The 13,974-nt window shown below is 46.9% G+C and overlaps 1 protein-coding gene and 1 long non-coding RNA gene across 3 annotated transcripts in view; one reads left to right on the top strand and one right to left on the bottom strand.

Annotated features, from left to right (window-relative positions):
- The window catches only part of HGD (homogentisate 1,2-dioxygenase), a 36,968-nt gene that overhangs the window by 963 nt on the left and 22,031 nt on the right, over positions 1-13,974 (top strand). Inside the window, exons 2-3 of one of the 2 annotated variants that reach the window (XM_065676121.1) lie at positions 379-425; positions 890-994. In XM_065676121.1, coding sequence (XP_065532193.1) covers positions 941-994 — 54 coding nt within the window. In that variant the 5' untranslated portion in view covers positions 379-425; positions 890-940. Of the gene's footprint in view, positions 1-378; positions 426-889; positions 995-9,994; positions 10,156-13,974 lie in introns of those variants that run through there. The other variant, XM_065676122.1, reaches the window with a different exon arrangement.
- On the bottom strand, positions 5,278-8,213 carry LOC136012976 (uncharacterized). The gene is made up of 2 exons (XR_010612101.1): positions 8,056-8,213; positions 5,278-5,695 (listed from the first exon to the last, which is right to left on the bottom strand). It is a non-coding gene; the product is annotated as an uncharacterized LOC136012976 (long non-coding RNA).

Below are 13,974 nucleotides of genomic sequence, written 5' to 3'. Positions count from 1 at the left end.
CCTAAATAGCCCAAGCTTTGCGTGATTTCTCACCTTCCCAGAATTATATGGAGTGGTAAAAGCCCGATTTATGACAGTTTCTTCTTTCCTCTCCTTCCTTACAGTCACCTCTAATGGTTAAGCCTCTGGCAAAGGCTAACTAAGAGCTGGAGTTAGATATAAATACAGATTAATAATAAATGGGAATTGAAGAAAGTTGGTGTGAAATTGACAGCAAGCAGAGTGTGCAGTTTCCAGATTACATCTGCCTGCAGCTCTTCTCTAGCAGCTGCTTAGAAATAAATGGCAAACTGCTTGTTGCCACTAATCAGGAACAAAAATGACAGCTAGGTGCATCAGTCAAACTTACTAAAATATGGATACTTTGCTTCTCCCTAGGCCATTTCCAGAAAGGTGCATTTGGAGCATTTGCAAACACGAGTGCCGTAAGTTTTAGATGCCTGTATGAAATCTGTTACTAGTTTATATTTAGTTTACAACCAGGGAAAATAAGGTACCAAAATATTCCTAGCAGATAACCCCTGTCTGAGCTGTGCAGCTTGTGACAGCACCAATGTCTCTTTGCTCTTAGCTGGAATTATTTTCTCAAGGTCAGGTGCTGCCTTAGGGTAACCAGATCTGGGCTCCCTCAGGTTACTAAGGAACTGCAGAGCAGGACAAGCAAGCTAGGGCTATTTCTTCCTTCACCCCCTCTATCTTTAGGAGAATGGGAAGTGTTGCAGAGTAAGGGAGGCCATTAAGTTTAAGGTGCTGCATGAAGAAACAATTGCACAGGTCTTTCCAAAGTAGCCCTCTTCAGTTAATCACAAAAAGAACATTGCTTAGCATGATGTAGGGTGGCGTAAGCCCTACTTGCAGCTTACGTGTATTTATGTGTTTCAATCCTCAGGCTCAATAAAGAAGAAACAAAGTCTTTGAGAAATCTTGTGAAGGTCAATTCATGCTCCCAGAAGAGGAGAGGATGCACAAGTCCTGTGCATCAGTGGGGCTGAAGGTAATGACAATCAGGATCTAGAAGTAAATTAGAGATACTGTTGTGGTAGGAGCCAGATAAGGTAAAGGGAGCAGCACTGTGGAGAAGTAGAGCATGTGAGTGGTAGAAGGTTAGCAGATTGGGAGAGAAGTGTGGTTGAGGCTGTGGCTTCTCCTCTAGACTCAGTCAAGTCTGCTTGGGCCCACTCATCCAGCTGTGAGCCATAGAAACTCCTCATAGGGTGTCTTCATCGGCTCTTGAACTGACGTGTGCTTTGACAAGTGATTTACTTCATGGTCAGTCTCACTGTTATATCTGCAAAATGAAGGTGAGTTCCCTGGAGGCATGGTCCTGGTGTATCTGTTTATCAGATTGCAGTGGTTTCAGTACATGAGGAGTTAAGAGTTCACCCTTTTTTATTTTAGTCTGGATGTTTAACTTAAAGGCAGTGAGAACCAGAGTTGTGTTGTCACAGTATTTACTCTGATATCACCACCCTTGGTCCTGCCATGGTTTAGTGGGAGGTGTCCCTGCCCAGGGCAGGGGGGTTGGAACTAGATGATCTTAAGATCCTTTCCAACCGTAACTATTCTGTGATTCTAGAAACAGATCATTTAACTGAAATAGTATTAAAGCTCTGAAATCCTTTCTACAGCTGTCTTTTTGTTACCATTCCAAAGGGTAGAGGTTAAATTTCTGTGCTGTCTCCATCAATAGTCCTGAAAAATGATTGCAGACCCATCTCACCGTAATTGCAGTGTTTCAGCACTTGTAGTATCAGATTGGAGCAGACTGCTTTGTAAAACACCTCTGTGGGGTTTTTTCATGTGATTTTACCCACTTCTGATATTTCATCAGGGCCAAGTTAAGGATATTAACATATTCAAATTAAGTTTAAATAGGATCCGAAAGTTGCATGGGCTTCCCATGCTTGGGGTTTGTGTAATTGCACTATCCCTGCTTTGTGGGGTTTATATTTGTGTGGCTGACGCACACTGCAGCTTTCTTGAAAGCTTGGTATTTGCTTGGCTTGGTTCTATTTTCCTAAATGTAATGCAGAGGCAGAATGGACTGATAATTGCAAATTAGACCGACCATGGGAATGGCAGTTGTTGAAGGCACCATTAGCCTGCTGAGTAGGTGTAGTGTGGGATTAGGAGCATCTTTCTCTGTTTTAATCAAAGGTGGTGGCTCCACACACAAGCGCCACCAGTTTAGCACCATAACTTGTTTGTACCCGCATTGTTATGTACAGAGCAAGAATACCTTACATCTGCTGTGGTGTATATCAAATGCAGGGTCCAGTAAATAATGTGGAGTGACCATCCCTGTTTTTATTGCCTTTACCCTTACTGCCTCATCCCTTCCATGCTTCTGCTTTACTTCTGTCTTAAAATGTCTAAAGAGCAGTTTTAAAATGTCACTTAAGAAAACCTCCAAAGCTGTGTTGATCTTGCCAACATTCATTGTCCAGCCAAACCCTTTCTGGTTTCTGGATCATAGGCTTGAGTGCAGTGGTTGTCTTACACCTGTGTTAATGCAGTGTCATGAATCCAGCATCTTTGCTGCTTTAATACAAACAGGTCTCCAGTCCAGGTTAAGTTCTTTATTTGTTCAAATCTCATCAAGTAACCACAATTGGGTATAAATTTTCTTTTAGGACAAGGTGATGTGTAATGGAGTCATGTATGTTCTTGATGTTCATGTATGTTGAAAGGAAATGCTATTTTTGTGTCAGAATCAGGAGTGCTTGAGCAGCCAGAGTTAGTTGGATTGCTGTTTGCACCTCACCTGTTGCAGCTGCCCAAAAGAGGTTCACCTCCATGCCTGGGCTGTGACACCAGACAACTTCCATGTGTCACACTTCGCTCCTACTTCTCTGTGTTTCAGTTTATATTATAGAATCATAGAATAGTTAGGGTTGGAAAGGACCTCAAGATCATCTAGTTCCAACCTGTGGCCTCCTGCCCCCCATGACCCTGTGTCTTGCCTCTGCCCAACCATACCCTCATTCCCTGTTCCTCCATCTCCCTTTCCCCAAAGTTCTACCCTTCTTTCTTTCCCCACTTCCCATGTCCCACCTGTCTTGACTCTTCTTTGTCACCTGTGCTCACAAAGACCCCTCTCTTTGTACCCCCTGCTCCACGCTCTGCTTTGCCCTTTCTTCTTTCTCTTTGTTTCTTTCTGCTGCCCTTGTCTCTTGCTGTACCACTTGATTTCTCTCTCTGTCTCTCTCTTTGCCTCTCTCTGCATGTCTCTGTTTTCCTACATCCCTTCTCCTGTCTGTCTCTCTGGTGTCTGTCACAGGCACATGCATTTCACATCAAAGCACTTTTACCCAGCTCCTTTGAACTGGAGCTAATCAGTCCCTCTGTGTTATTTTCCAGGCAGAAATATATGCCTGGGAAATACCTGTACCAGATGTGTCAGTGAAGATGGCTCATACAGGTACATCTGAGATGTGTTAAGACTTCCCGTGTGCACATAGGTGAAATGTATAGTAAGTAAACAGTGAGCTTCCCCTCTTCCCAAGGGGCTCAGCAGAGCTTTCTGGTTGATTTATAACTGGTTTGATGGCTGAGAGGATAATCGGAAGTGTGAATATGTCCTGAATATGGAAAATCTCCCAAATCTGCCCCTTTTGATTCCCATGCAGAAAAGTAGGAAACCCAGGTGTACGCGAATTCTTGTGTGTACGTTTTTGTTCTTGTAGCAACAGGATTTCTCTCTCCTTGCCAACAGCCTTCAGCAAGGCTGCCATTGGCTTTAGGCGTGTGAAACCTACCCAGGATATTGGAGTTTGGGTGCAACCTTAATACAAATTTTCATTATTGATAGTATTTGCAGAGGCAGCTGCTGTATGCTCCATTTGTCACAAATGAGATCTGAGCTGCTGCGTCGTAACCTGCAGCCAATAGATTTCTCAGTGAGGTCGAGTGATGTTGGGGCTATCACAATTGATAAGGAGATGACGGACTTCACTGATCAAATACCTGCTTCTGCTTTTCAGCAAAGGGAGCTTAATCCTTCTATTTCTTTTGTTAGTCAGCTCTTCCCATTAGAAGTCATGTTCCTGTCTCACTTTCCTTATGAGGACGCTGGTTACTTTGATTCCCTTATAGGGCTGAGCAAGTCTGTCTCTTAGTGCACTGGTTTTCTTTGACAAAAAGCCATTATCATTATTGATGAACCTGTCACTGGCTGGCAAGTAACCAGAAGGTGCTCAGAGGAAGAGCTTTCCTTAGGGCGTGCTTTGCTGCAGCACAGTGCGTTAGGTCCTCAGAGAGACGCTGCTTTTGGAGAAAACATGATGTAGATGTCAGGGGGAAGAGGGGAAGGAAAACAAAATCTGTCCCAATCTTCCTTAATGTCAAATGTCCATTCAGTAGCAAAGCTCTCCTGCCTAGTGAGGGCCTGACATGTACCCAAAAGTATCAGTATTACCAAATTGAGCTACTGTGGGTTTATTCTAACATCTGATCAGGAAATGGGGAAAGTATGTTTCTTTCTGGTACATGAGAACCCTCTGAAGAAGTTAAGAAGTCTTCCATCTCTAACTGAATATGTGAGTAGGGGCTTTCCAGCTGTGCAAGCAAATCTGCAATAAACCATTGAGTCTCAGGACCTGAGTCTGAATGGATCTTGAAGTTTGTTGTAGTTCTCTAACAGTGGGAGTGATGACACCCAAAACAGTTAATAGAAAAAAGCACATTTGCCATCCTTTGGGATTTTTCAGGGTAGAATGAGTAGCTTTCTGAAAGGCGTGTTTTAGCACAGCTTTGAGGAAAAGTCTCCCAGCATGTTTGTAAGGAAGTTGGTTTAGATGATCAGAGCTGTCTGTGGCACCAAAGAGACAGTGAACTCCAGCTTTGGCAGTTCAGCTGCTTAGCCAACCCCTGCTGCAAATACTATTAAGGCTAGAAATGTGTTTTCCTTTTTCCTGCTTTGGCATTCTATCACTGAGATAAAGCTTGTTTTGTGCCCTGTGGGGTTATCAGTGCACAGAAGCTCTGGCTCGATACCTCCTGAAATCGTACAGGGAAATTCCTTTTTGGTGCACTACCATGGACTTCTCTCAAGATGATGTCGAGTATAAGACAAGCTCATAAATAAAACCACATGCCCTTTCTTGCCTAGAGCAACCAAATGAAAGCCCAGGCTGAGTGGGCAATCTAAGTCGAAGTTCAGTCTTTGTTTTTGACTAGGAGGAACATGAAGTGAAATAGTGTGTCATTAACCCGTACACATCTCTGTTCCCTTTGACCTGAAAGTTAACGTTTACAAAGTGGAAATTCACTGCTAGATTTGGGTTAAAGATTTATTAAAGGACAAAGAGGCCAAATAGCTTTGAAGGCTAGGGCTGCAGTCAGGGGTTTTATCTTGCTGTCTGATGTCATCCTCTCTTCCTGAGGCTTGTTTTGCTGTGGCTTAAGTGGGCTTGATTGGGTGTCCTGCCCTTGCTGAATAAAAGGTCAGATGATGAAATTCAGGCCTTGTGCAAAATTAGCATCCTCTTTAGTTGCTGCATCAGGTGGGGACGGACACAACAGGGCAAGGTGACTATATCTTCTCCTCACTCCTAGGGGTGGTTCTTCTAGCCTGAAGGCAGAAGCATCACAGCAAGGTATGCAGATGGTTTCTCCAGCCTCTGTTCATGCAGCATCTGCTTTTTGGTGACAAGGGGTATGTGCTCTCTGCTGCAGGCCACTCTTATAATCTTTCCTGCACAAATAAATGCTAATAATTAACCTGTCTGGCATCTGCTGCTGAATGGTCCCAGAAAAATGACACAGGCATATTTCATAAGAGCTATTCTGCAAGAAAGTAGATGTTATTTAAAAGATTTTTTTGTTTTTGCCACAAAGCTGTCAGCAGTGATAAAAAAGTATAAATATTATTGCTTTATTTTCTCATGAGATTAAATCCCCTGGTCTGTTAATAGTACACTAACAGGCTGCTCTAGAGAGCTCCTGGCCTGTTTGGCAGTGTGTAAAGGGTTAAAAAATAAAGAAGAAATGCAAGTTGGTGAAGCTGAGATTACAGGGACAGGTGTGAATTAATATATTAATAAATACGTATGTCAATTAATGCATTCTAGCTGTATGAACATAGGCAGGAGAAAAGGTTGGTCCTTTGCTGTCTATCATTGTGAAAAGGAATGAGCCATTGCAACAGTGGGTCCACAGCCGCATCAGAAAGGATCTGTCTTAGTTGCTTCTTGCATACATTGTTCCAGGATGCAGGAGCTTTACTTTTGGAGCTGGCCAACTACTCACTACAAGAAGTGGTGGTGAGCCGTGATCCAGTGATTGTACTCGTCAGAGCAGCACTAGCACACTGCAGTCCCTGCTGGGAAGTGCTGCTCTGAGCATTGAGTAGAAATTTATGAAGGTGTCAGCCCTGCTCTGGAAAGTCTATACCAAATATTAAGGTAAAGGGACAGGGAAGAAACTACAGCTTTGTCTCTGCCACGTGGCATGAAATACACATTGCATAGGAAAATGCTAATGGAGAACATAGGGAAGCAAAGGGGTTTGCTGTCCCATGACTCTCCCTCCTTTTTCTCCCAGTGAAAATTCACTACCTGAACTTGCAAATGATACAGCAGGAAACAAAAGGCTTCTTAATGCACATGCTGTGAATTTTGAGTCTCTGTCTACTGGATCAAATATAAGTTGCCTCATCTTCTATCTGAAAGGCTTTTTCCATTCCCCTCCTCATCTTTCATTCACCCCTGAGATGTTGAACACCAGCTGTTAAACTTTCAAGCAAGCCCCTTGGTACTTTCTCTCACTGTGCCTCTGACTTGGATGAGCTCCTTGCACCTCTCCATCATGATGCCTATGAGAACAGTTCACGTCTAATAAGCTGCTGGTATGCAGGTACCATGCAGTAGCATATACATCATGTGGTAGCAAATACTGTTGAGTTGATGTCTTACGCTTTTTTATGTCTCTCTTTTGGGTCTTGTTATGTATTTCAGCTGGAATCTCCTTGGAGTAAAGGCTATGCACAGCATGCACTAGACAGATGTCATAAATCCAGAAAGGTAGCTGAGAAGACACCGAGCACTTCTAATGCTCATTCTTCCATGCTTAATTCATTGTGTTTATGAATCATGTTTATGTGATAACAATTCATTGTGTTTCTGAGTCATATTTATCTGACAACAAAGGCTGTTGCTAAAATATTAATGAAGTACATCTATACTTAATGTTTCAGAAGATCTATATTTAAGAGCTGCTGCCACTAACTATAAAGAGCTTGTTTAAGCTAAATCACAGAACCACTGAGGTTAGAAGTGACTCTGGAGAGCACATAGTCCAACTCCCCTTCGCAAGCAGGGTCAGCTGGAGCAGGCTGCCCAGGACCATGTCCGGTTGTGTTTTGATCATCTTCACAGCTAGAGAATACACAACTTTTCACATCTGTGGTTTGCAAAACTGGATTCAAACCTATAAATCTTCACTGTCAAAAAATAAGCTAGGTGAACTCTTTACTCTGAAGTATTGTCTGGTAGGAAAGGAGTTTCAAGGGTAGGCGGCAGGTGCCAGGTACTTTATTTCTTTGGCAATGACAAATGATACTTGCATCCTCTGCCTTGAGCTGGAGAATCCCTCACTGCCCGTGTTTGTTTTTTTTATGGCAAAGCTGAAAGAGGCCATGGTATGGAGAGAGCCTTCCTGGGCAAATGGGAAAATAAGGGACACCTAAAGACTTTTAACTTGGAGATTACCCAGCCTGTGTTCTTCTTGAGCCTCACCTAAGGGGTTCCAGGTCTGTAGTTCAAGACTTTCAGATACTGCTGTAATAAAATGATGGAAATTCCCAGTTATCCTCATCCTCATCCCACCCGCATTGCAATGGGGCTAAATATTGCTCTGTTTCAGAGCAAACATTACCCAATATTGTACAGCCAGGTTAACGGAGTCTGTTCCTGGTGACTGTGCAATAAAGCCATTAGTGTCATGAAAACAGAAGAGCCCGCTTCAGCCCCTGAACTGTCCCTGAGCTCAAAGAGTCAAGGTGGCTCTCAAGCAGGCAGAAGGTCCCAGCAGGGTTTAGGAAAGGACAGGACTTACTTTAGGTCATCTCTCCACAACACTCTTAGTAGTTGGTTGTGAGATGCCAGCTCCAGCCAGTGCCACCAATAAGTCTTGCTGCTTTCCAGCCAAGTCTTCAGCTGCAGCTGTGTCCATTTCTGAGTAATGCCCTGGCTCACTGTGTCTCCAGGGCTGTATCTGTGCTTGCTTTGTTGACATTAGCTCAGTGTTTGCTATGAGCAAAACTGTGTGCAAAAAATGATGACAGAACTGGCTTGAAACAGCAGTGTAGATAAGCAGACAAAGAAATGCAGAAGCAGGGGAGGTGGTGTGGCCTGCTAGGGCTCTGGTGCTCCTGCTCTAGGGAGACAAGCATTGGATGGGAAATGGAGATCCTATGTCTGGTCTGGGGGCTCCAAACACAGGAAACTGATCCAACAGGATCAACTGCAGCAGTGGCCCACCATGCTGGTCCGGGGCTGGAGCCCACAGTCCTGTGAGGGACTGGGCTTGTTCAGCCTGGGAAGAGATGACTTTGGGGGAACCAGGCAGCAGCTTCCAATAACTATGGAGAGGTTGCCAAGTAGATGAGGTCTGGCTCTTCACAGCAGTGCTTGGTAGGATGATGAGAGACAACTGCCATCGGCTGAAACTAGGGAAGCTCAAGCTCTATGTGAGGAAAAGCTTTTCAACCGGGAGGGCAATCAAGCAGTGGATCAAGCTATCCACTGAGGCCATGCTGTCTCCATCCTTGGAAGTTTGTAAAAACAGGCTAGATACAGTTCTGAGCAGCCTGGTCTGACCTCAGAGCTCACCCTGCTTCAAGCTGAAAGTTGGGCTAGTGCCCTTCTGATGTGAATTGTCTTTTGACCCTCTGATCTTAAGACCAGAGGGGACATGCAAGGAAAGCTAGCTCTCCCTCCCCGCCTCCATAACCAATGTCTCTTCATACACCCCATCTCCTCCCTTGCAGCAGCCAATCTATTTTGCCAGACCTTAAAATGTGGCAGCTCTTGGTGGCTCTATCGCATTGCTCAGGGTGGTGTGAGAAGGCGCCAGCTTTTAGAGAAGACAAAACCATTACAACCTGTCCCTCTCACAGCCCAGGCTCTCACTGGCTCTGCTGGGGCCATGTGGGCTGGTAACTGCTGTGGGGAGGGAAGGCTTCCAGGATGCTCTAGGAGAGCAGGAGACATTAACTCCAGGGTCATGTTGGAATCTCCTGTGTGTACCTCCTAGAGCAGGACTTACAGTAGAGCAGGTTACAGGAACAGGGAAAAATACTGCTGCTTTTTGTGTGTGTGTGAGGAGAGAGATGAGAATTCAAAGTGAAAACATCAAATCAATTGATCTTTTCCCCTGCGCCTTCTGGAAAGGCAGAACTACTTTCATTTGTATTCTGTGGGTAAATGCTGCTGCTCCTTCCTCAGCAACAGCTTCCTGGAAAAATATGAGTATTTCAGCATCTATAAAGCCCCCCTTTGCTACCTCCAATCACAGGAATACAAAATCCTCCCCTACTTTGGGCTTCAAAATGCTGTTTAATATTGCCACAGTAGCTCACAAATATCACTACCTCCACCAGGATGGGACTGGGATCCTTTCTATTCCCCAGTGTAACATGGCTCAGAAGTGTAATGAAAACCCCCATTTGTTACACCTTCAGAGGGTTGTGTATGAGAACCTTTTAAGGAGGTTGTCATACACAGGGAGAGAGGTATAGTTTATGATGGAAGCTTGTAAAACAGTTGCAAAAAATGAATTGTGTTTGTTTTAAACAGCTTGTTATTCCCCCCCCCCCCCCCCCCCCCGCCATGTGTGAGAACTACAACCCCATCTAAAGAGGAAAAGGAGCCGTGAGGGAACCCTGTACCCCTCTCCCCCGTTTATTATCTTCGAATCGACCCTGGGGTTGTTTCTGTGGAGTAGGGCTGGCGTTTGGTTAAACACAGACTGGGCTGAGCAAACAGGTTAAAAACTCCCTTGGACTTGCTCACCTCCAGCACTGTCAGCCTGCCACTGGCCCTTCTCACTTCACCAGCTGGAAGCTTTGTTGGCAGCCAACGTGACCAGATAGCTGCTTGGGTTTGTGTCTGCTCCAAGAAGAGGAGGACCAGGAGGAGGATGACAGGCTTGCAGGTAAGGGATCGGGCATGCACAGCCCACCGGTGCTGGCTGTGGACACCCCTTCTCTGCTGACACCAGTTCTTTGGTGTCTGTGTCATTTCAGCGTCCCCCTCTTCTGTGTTTCAAAGTGTGTGTTTTTAAAGTCCGCTTGAGATAAAGGATTTTGCTGCATTTTGTCTACCAACAGGCTTTCTCTTCCTCTTCTTTGGGAATCATCCCTGGTTAGGCCGTACCAGCATAGGACCTCTTTGTTGTAGGGTTTGTCGTGCACACACCCTCTGCACACACCCCTTCTCCCCACCTCGGCTGCCAGGAGGTGTTTCCCCGTCAGCCTATGAAATGTGGCTGGCAGCATCTGCCCGGGTGTTGCAACCCTGACCCCTCTTCCTGGCACCCAGGGCAGGAGCAGCTCCATTCCAGGGCAGCTCCATCACAGGGCACACTGGCACAGCGGGGCTCCGGCCATGCCCTCTGCTCTGAGTCCCAGCATGGAAGCTGATGGGAGCTTTCCCTGCTGTCCTTTGGCAGAGCATGGGGGAGTTTAGGGAGAAGGGCAGGATGTGGTAGATTTCTGGCTAGTGTGGAGGAACATGAGACCCACATTCCCGAGTTTCATCAGCACCTCACAGTTGTTCTGGGGCTGTTGGGGTACGTGGGTAATGCTGCAGCAGGCAGGAGTGGCAAGGGCTAACCCCAGGACATTGTAGTTTTCAGCAGCTTGTGCAGGGCCATTGTGTTTTTCTCTAGGCTTTGGGGCTGTCATTGTTTCTAATCCTCTTTCTACCTCTGGATATGCCTGAGATAGATATATCTGTGTGTGCTCCTTCACCACCTTCTCTGATGGTTGTTATTTTACAGTGCTCTTGCAGGTCTTACTCATCTCTGAAGGATCCTGTCTCCTCATACCTCAAATTTTGCCATGTTTCTTTCTTGGCTGTCCCTGACACCCACCAGCTCTCACCACCCTTTCAGCATTGGGGCATCCTTGCTTCTGTACCACTCCATATGAGTGGCCAGCTGGTTTCTGTCATGGCTGTGACAGCATCTTGCCTATCCATCTTCCGACTCATTCCTAGCAGACTCTACCATCTTGCTGGCTGATGTGAGTGTGATTCAGTTTGAGTGTGAGTCTTCTTCCCAGAGCTGGCCATGGGAACAGGCTGCTCTGCCAGCACCTCCTCTCCTCTCCATTACATACATCTGTACCCTGTCACCACCTCTCCCCACCCGATCTTCTCTTGCCATCTTTTCTTCAAAGCCATTGTTTCACCCTTCTTCTCTCCTCCTCCTGGCTTCTATCCCTCCCATGCCTCCTCCACTGTATGTGCTGACCCACCCTGGAGCTGGGCAGGTCCTTTCAGGAAAGATCTGGCCCTAGACCATCCCCAGCACGTTTGGAGCAGAGGGGTGGTGTGATGGTGGAGGGGTGGCAGCTCCTGCGGGGGATACTGGTCCTGTGGCACTGGGGCAGCACCAGTGCAGAGCTCTGTTTTGAGTGCTTTGGTTTTACCCTGCAAGGAGGCTGTGGAGCCCTGCACAGAGGGTGAAGGACCTGCTGTGCTCACTGCCCACATGATCATGGCCCTGTTTCTATGGGTTAATATTAGATGCTCCGGTGTTGACTGGACTGAGCTGATACAGGGTGCCATGTGTTTTGTCTAGAGATGAATGCTGTTCTCCTGTGTTCTATAGCAGGAGCTGATATAGAAATGTATTATGCAGTGTTTGAAGAAGGGCCTTAATTATTTTGCAGTTTGTGTGCTCAGACTTCAAATGTGTTTTCCCCATACCTGCTGTCTAATCTTGTAAACAGAAGGTTATGGTTTATAGGTCAGAGCATGACACCCATTGCTTTCCGTCCTGGTTATTCCAATCAATGAGCTTTGCTGAATTTTTTATGCTGTGCTGGGCTTTTATCTCTCCCGTTTTATTGGAAAACTACAAAACAAGAAACAAAGTGGAGGCAGATGAATTCCTAACATCCTGTTTGCATAAAAAGCTACAGGATCGCCAACAAAATAACAACAGTAATTGACAGCAGAACTGAAAATGAAAGATCAGAGAGAACTTTGAGTTTTATAGAGAAGCCACCTGCCCAGGTACCAGGATAGTGCTCCAAACCTTCCCGACCTGGAGATTGTAGAACCATAGAATGGTTTGGGTTTGGGTTGGAAAGGACCTTAAGACCATCCAGTTCCAATGCCCTGCCATGGGCAAGGACACCTTTCACTAGGCCATGTCATCCAAGGCTCTGTCCAACCTTCACCGCCCTCACAGTAAAGAACTTCCTTATATCTAACCTGAACTTCCCCTGTTTCAGTTTGAACCCATCACCCCTTGTTCTATCACTACAGCCCGTCTAGATACCCAAAACATGGCTAGGAATTATGGAGACCAAGCAGAGTCCTAGAGGGAGGTGACTTTGGACTAACAAGAGTGATGTGGAGCTGTTGGAGTAAGTCCAAAGGAGGCCACAGAGATGCTGCAAGGGCTGGAGAGAGCTGGGCTGGTTCAGCCTGGAGAAGAGAAGGCTCCTTACAGGGAGACCTTAGTGACTATCACCTCCAGTGACTAAAGGGTATGCAGGAAACCTGGAGAGGGGCTTTGGACAAGGGCCTGTAGGGACAGGACAAGGGAGAATGGCTTTAAGCTGACAGAGAGGAGACTGAGGTAAGATCTTAGGCAGAAGCACTTCCCTGTGAGGGTGCTGAGGCTCTGGCACAGGGTGCCCAGAGAAGCTGTGGCTGCCCCATCCCTGGAAGTGCTCAAGGCCAGGTTGGACACAGGGGCTTGGAGCAACCTGGTCTGGAGGAAGGTGTCCCCACCCATGGCAGGGGGTTGGAATTGGAGGAGCTTTGAGGTCCTTTGTACCCCAAATCATTCTATGATTCTATGAAAAACACAGTGCTGTTTCACAGAGAAGGGTTTCTTTCCATCCTTCCAGGTTTGTTTAGCCCAGGAAGGATGCTCTGGTGTGGATGCTGGGTGGGCAGAGAGGGGTCAGTTCCCCTGGCTTGGGTAACCCTGTGCAATGCAAACCGAGAGGTGGGAGGTGGGCTTAGCGAGTCAGCCGGGAGATGGGCTGTGGTGCTCCTGGCCCTTTGCTGCTCCCGACCGACCTGCACCAGCAGGGCACCCCCGTGGTGTTCCAGGGCCCTGCAGCACATAACACCTCCGATGCACTCAGGGGGCTGATGTGGCGCAGCTATTTTTGGCAGCCCAAAGTACTGTTTGACACTGACCCCTAAAGGCATGGAGAGGAGACGAACCTCTCTGAGGTCTGCCACAGGGAACGGCGGAAGAAAATGAGTGACTGAGAAAAGCTACACGGAAGATGCAGGCAAAGTTTTGGAGCCACACTCGGGGTGATATCCACCACTGGCAGGACAGTGTCTGCCCCCCGCAGCTGCACTCCTGCCAATGCTATTTTCCAGCCCTCCTTGCAGTTACTCGAGCATTATTCTTTTCTTGGCAAGGAAGATTTGATGTGACCCAGCAATAATGCAGCAGCTTCTGCCTCCACTCTCAGGGCAGGGGTGATGCCACCTTCTCCCAAACACTGCCTCTTCCCCCTGCCCCAGCCTCCTGCATCCCTGGGCAGTGACCAGTGGCTCTGCAGTCCACAGGGGTGCACAGCCAGGGAAGGCAGCGTCTCTCCACCCAGCCCAGTGGGAAGCTGCCTGCATCCCTGCACATGGAGCCAGCCAGCCCGTGCGGGGCTGGGTGAGGTGCTGTGCAGCACCAGCGTGGGCACGGAGCAGCTCCTGGCACAGATGCTTGCTGCCGAGTTGCTTTTCCATCCTTCCCAGGCCCAGGAGCAGGAGCGAAGGG

This window comes from Lathamus discolor, chromosome 4, assembly GCF_037157495.1.
Source record: "Lathamus discolor isolate bLatDis1 chromosome 4, bLatDis1.hap1, whole genome shotgun sequence".
Lineage (NCBI taxonomy): Eukaryota > Metazoa > Chordata > Aves > Psittaciformes > Psittacidae > Lathamus > Lathamus discolor.
Note: the sequence above shows the minus strand (reverse complement) of the source record. Positions and strands in the feature narration are given on the sequence as shown.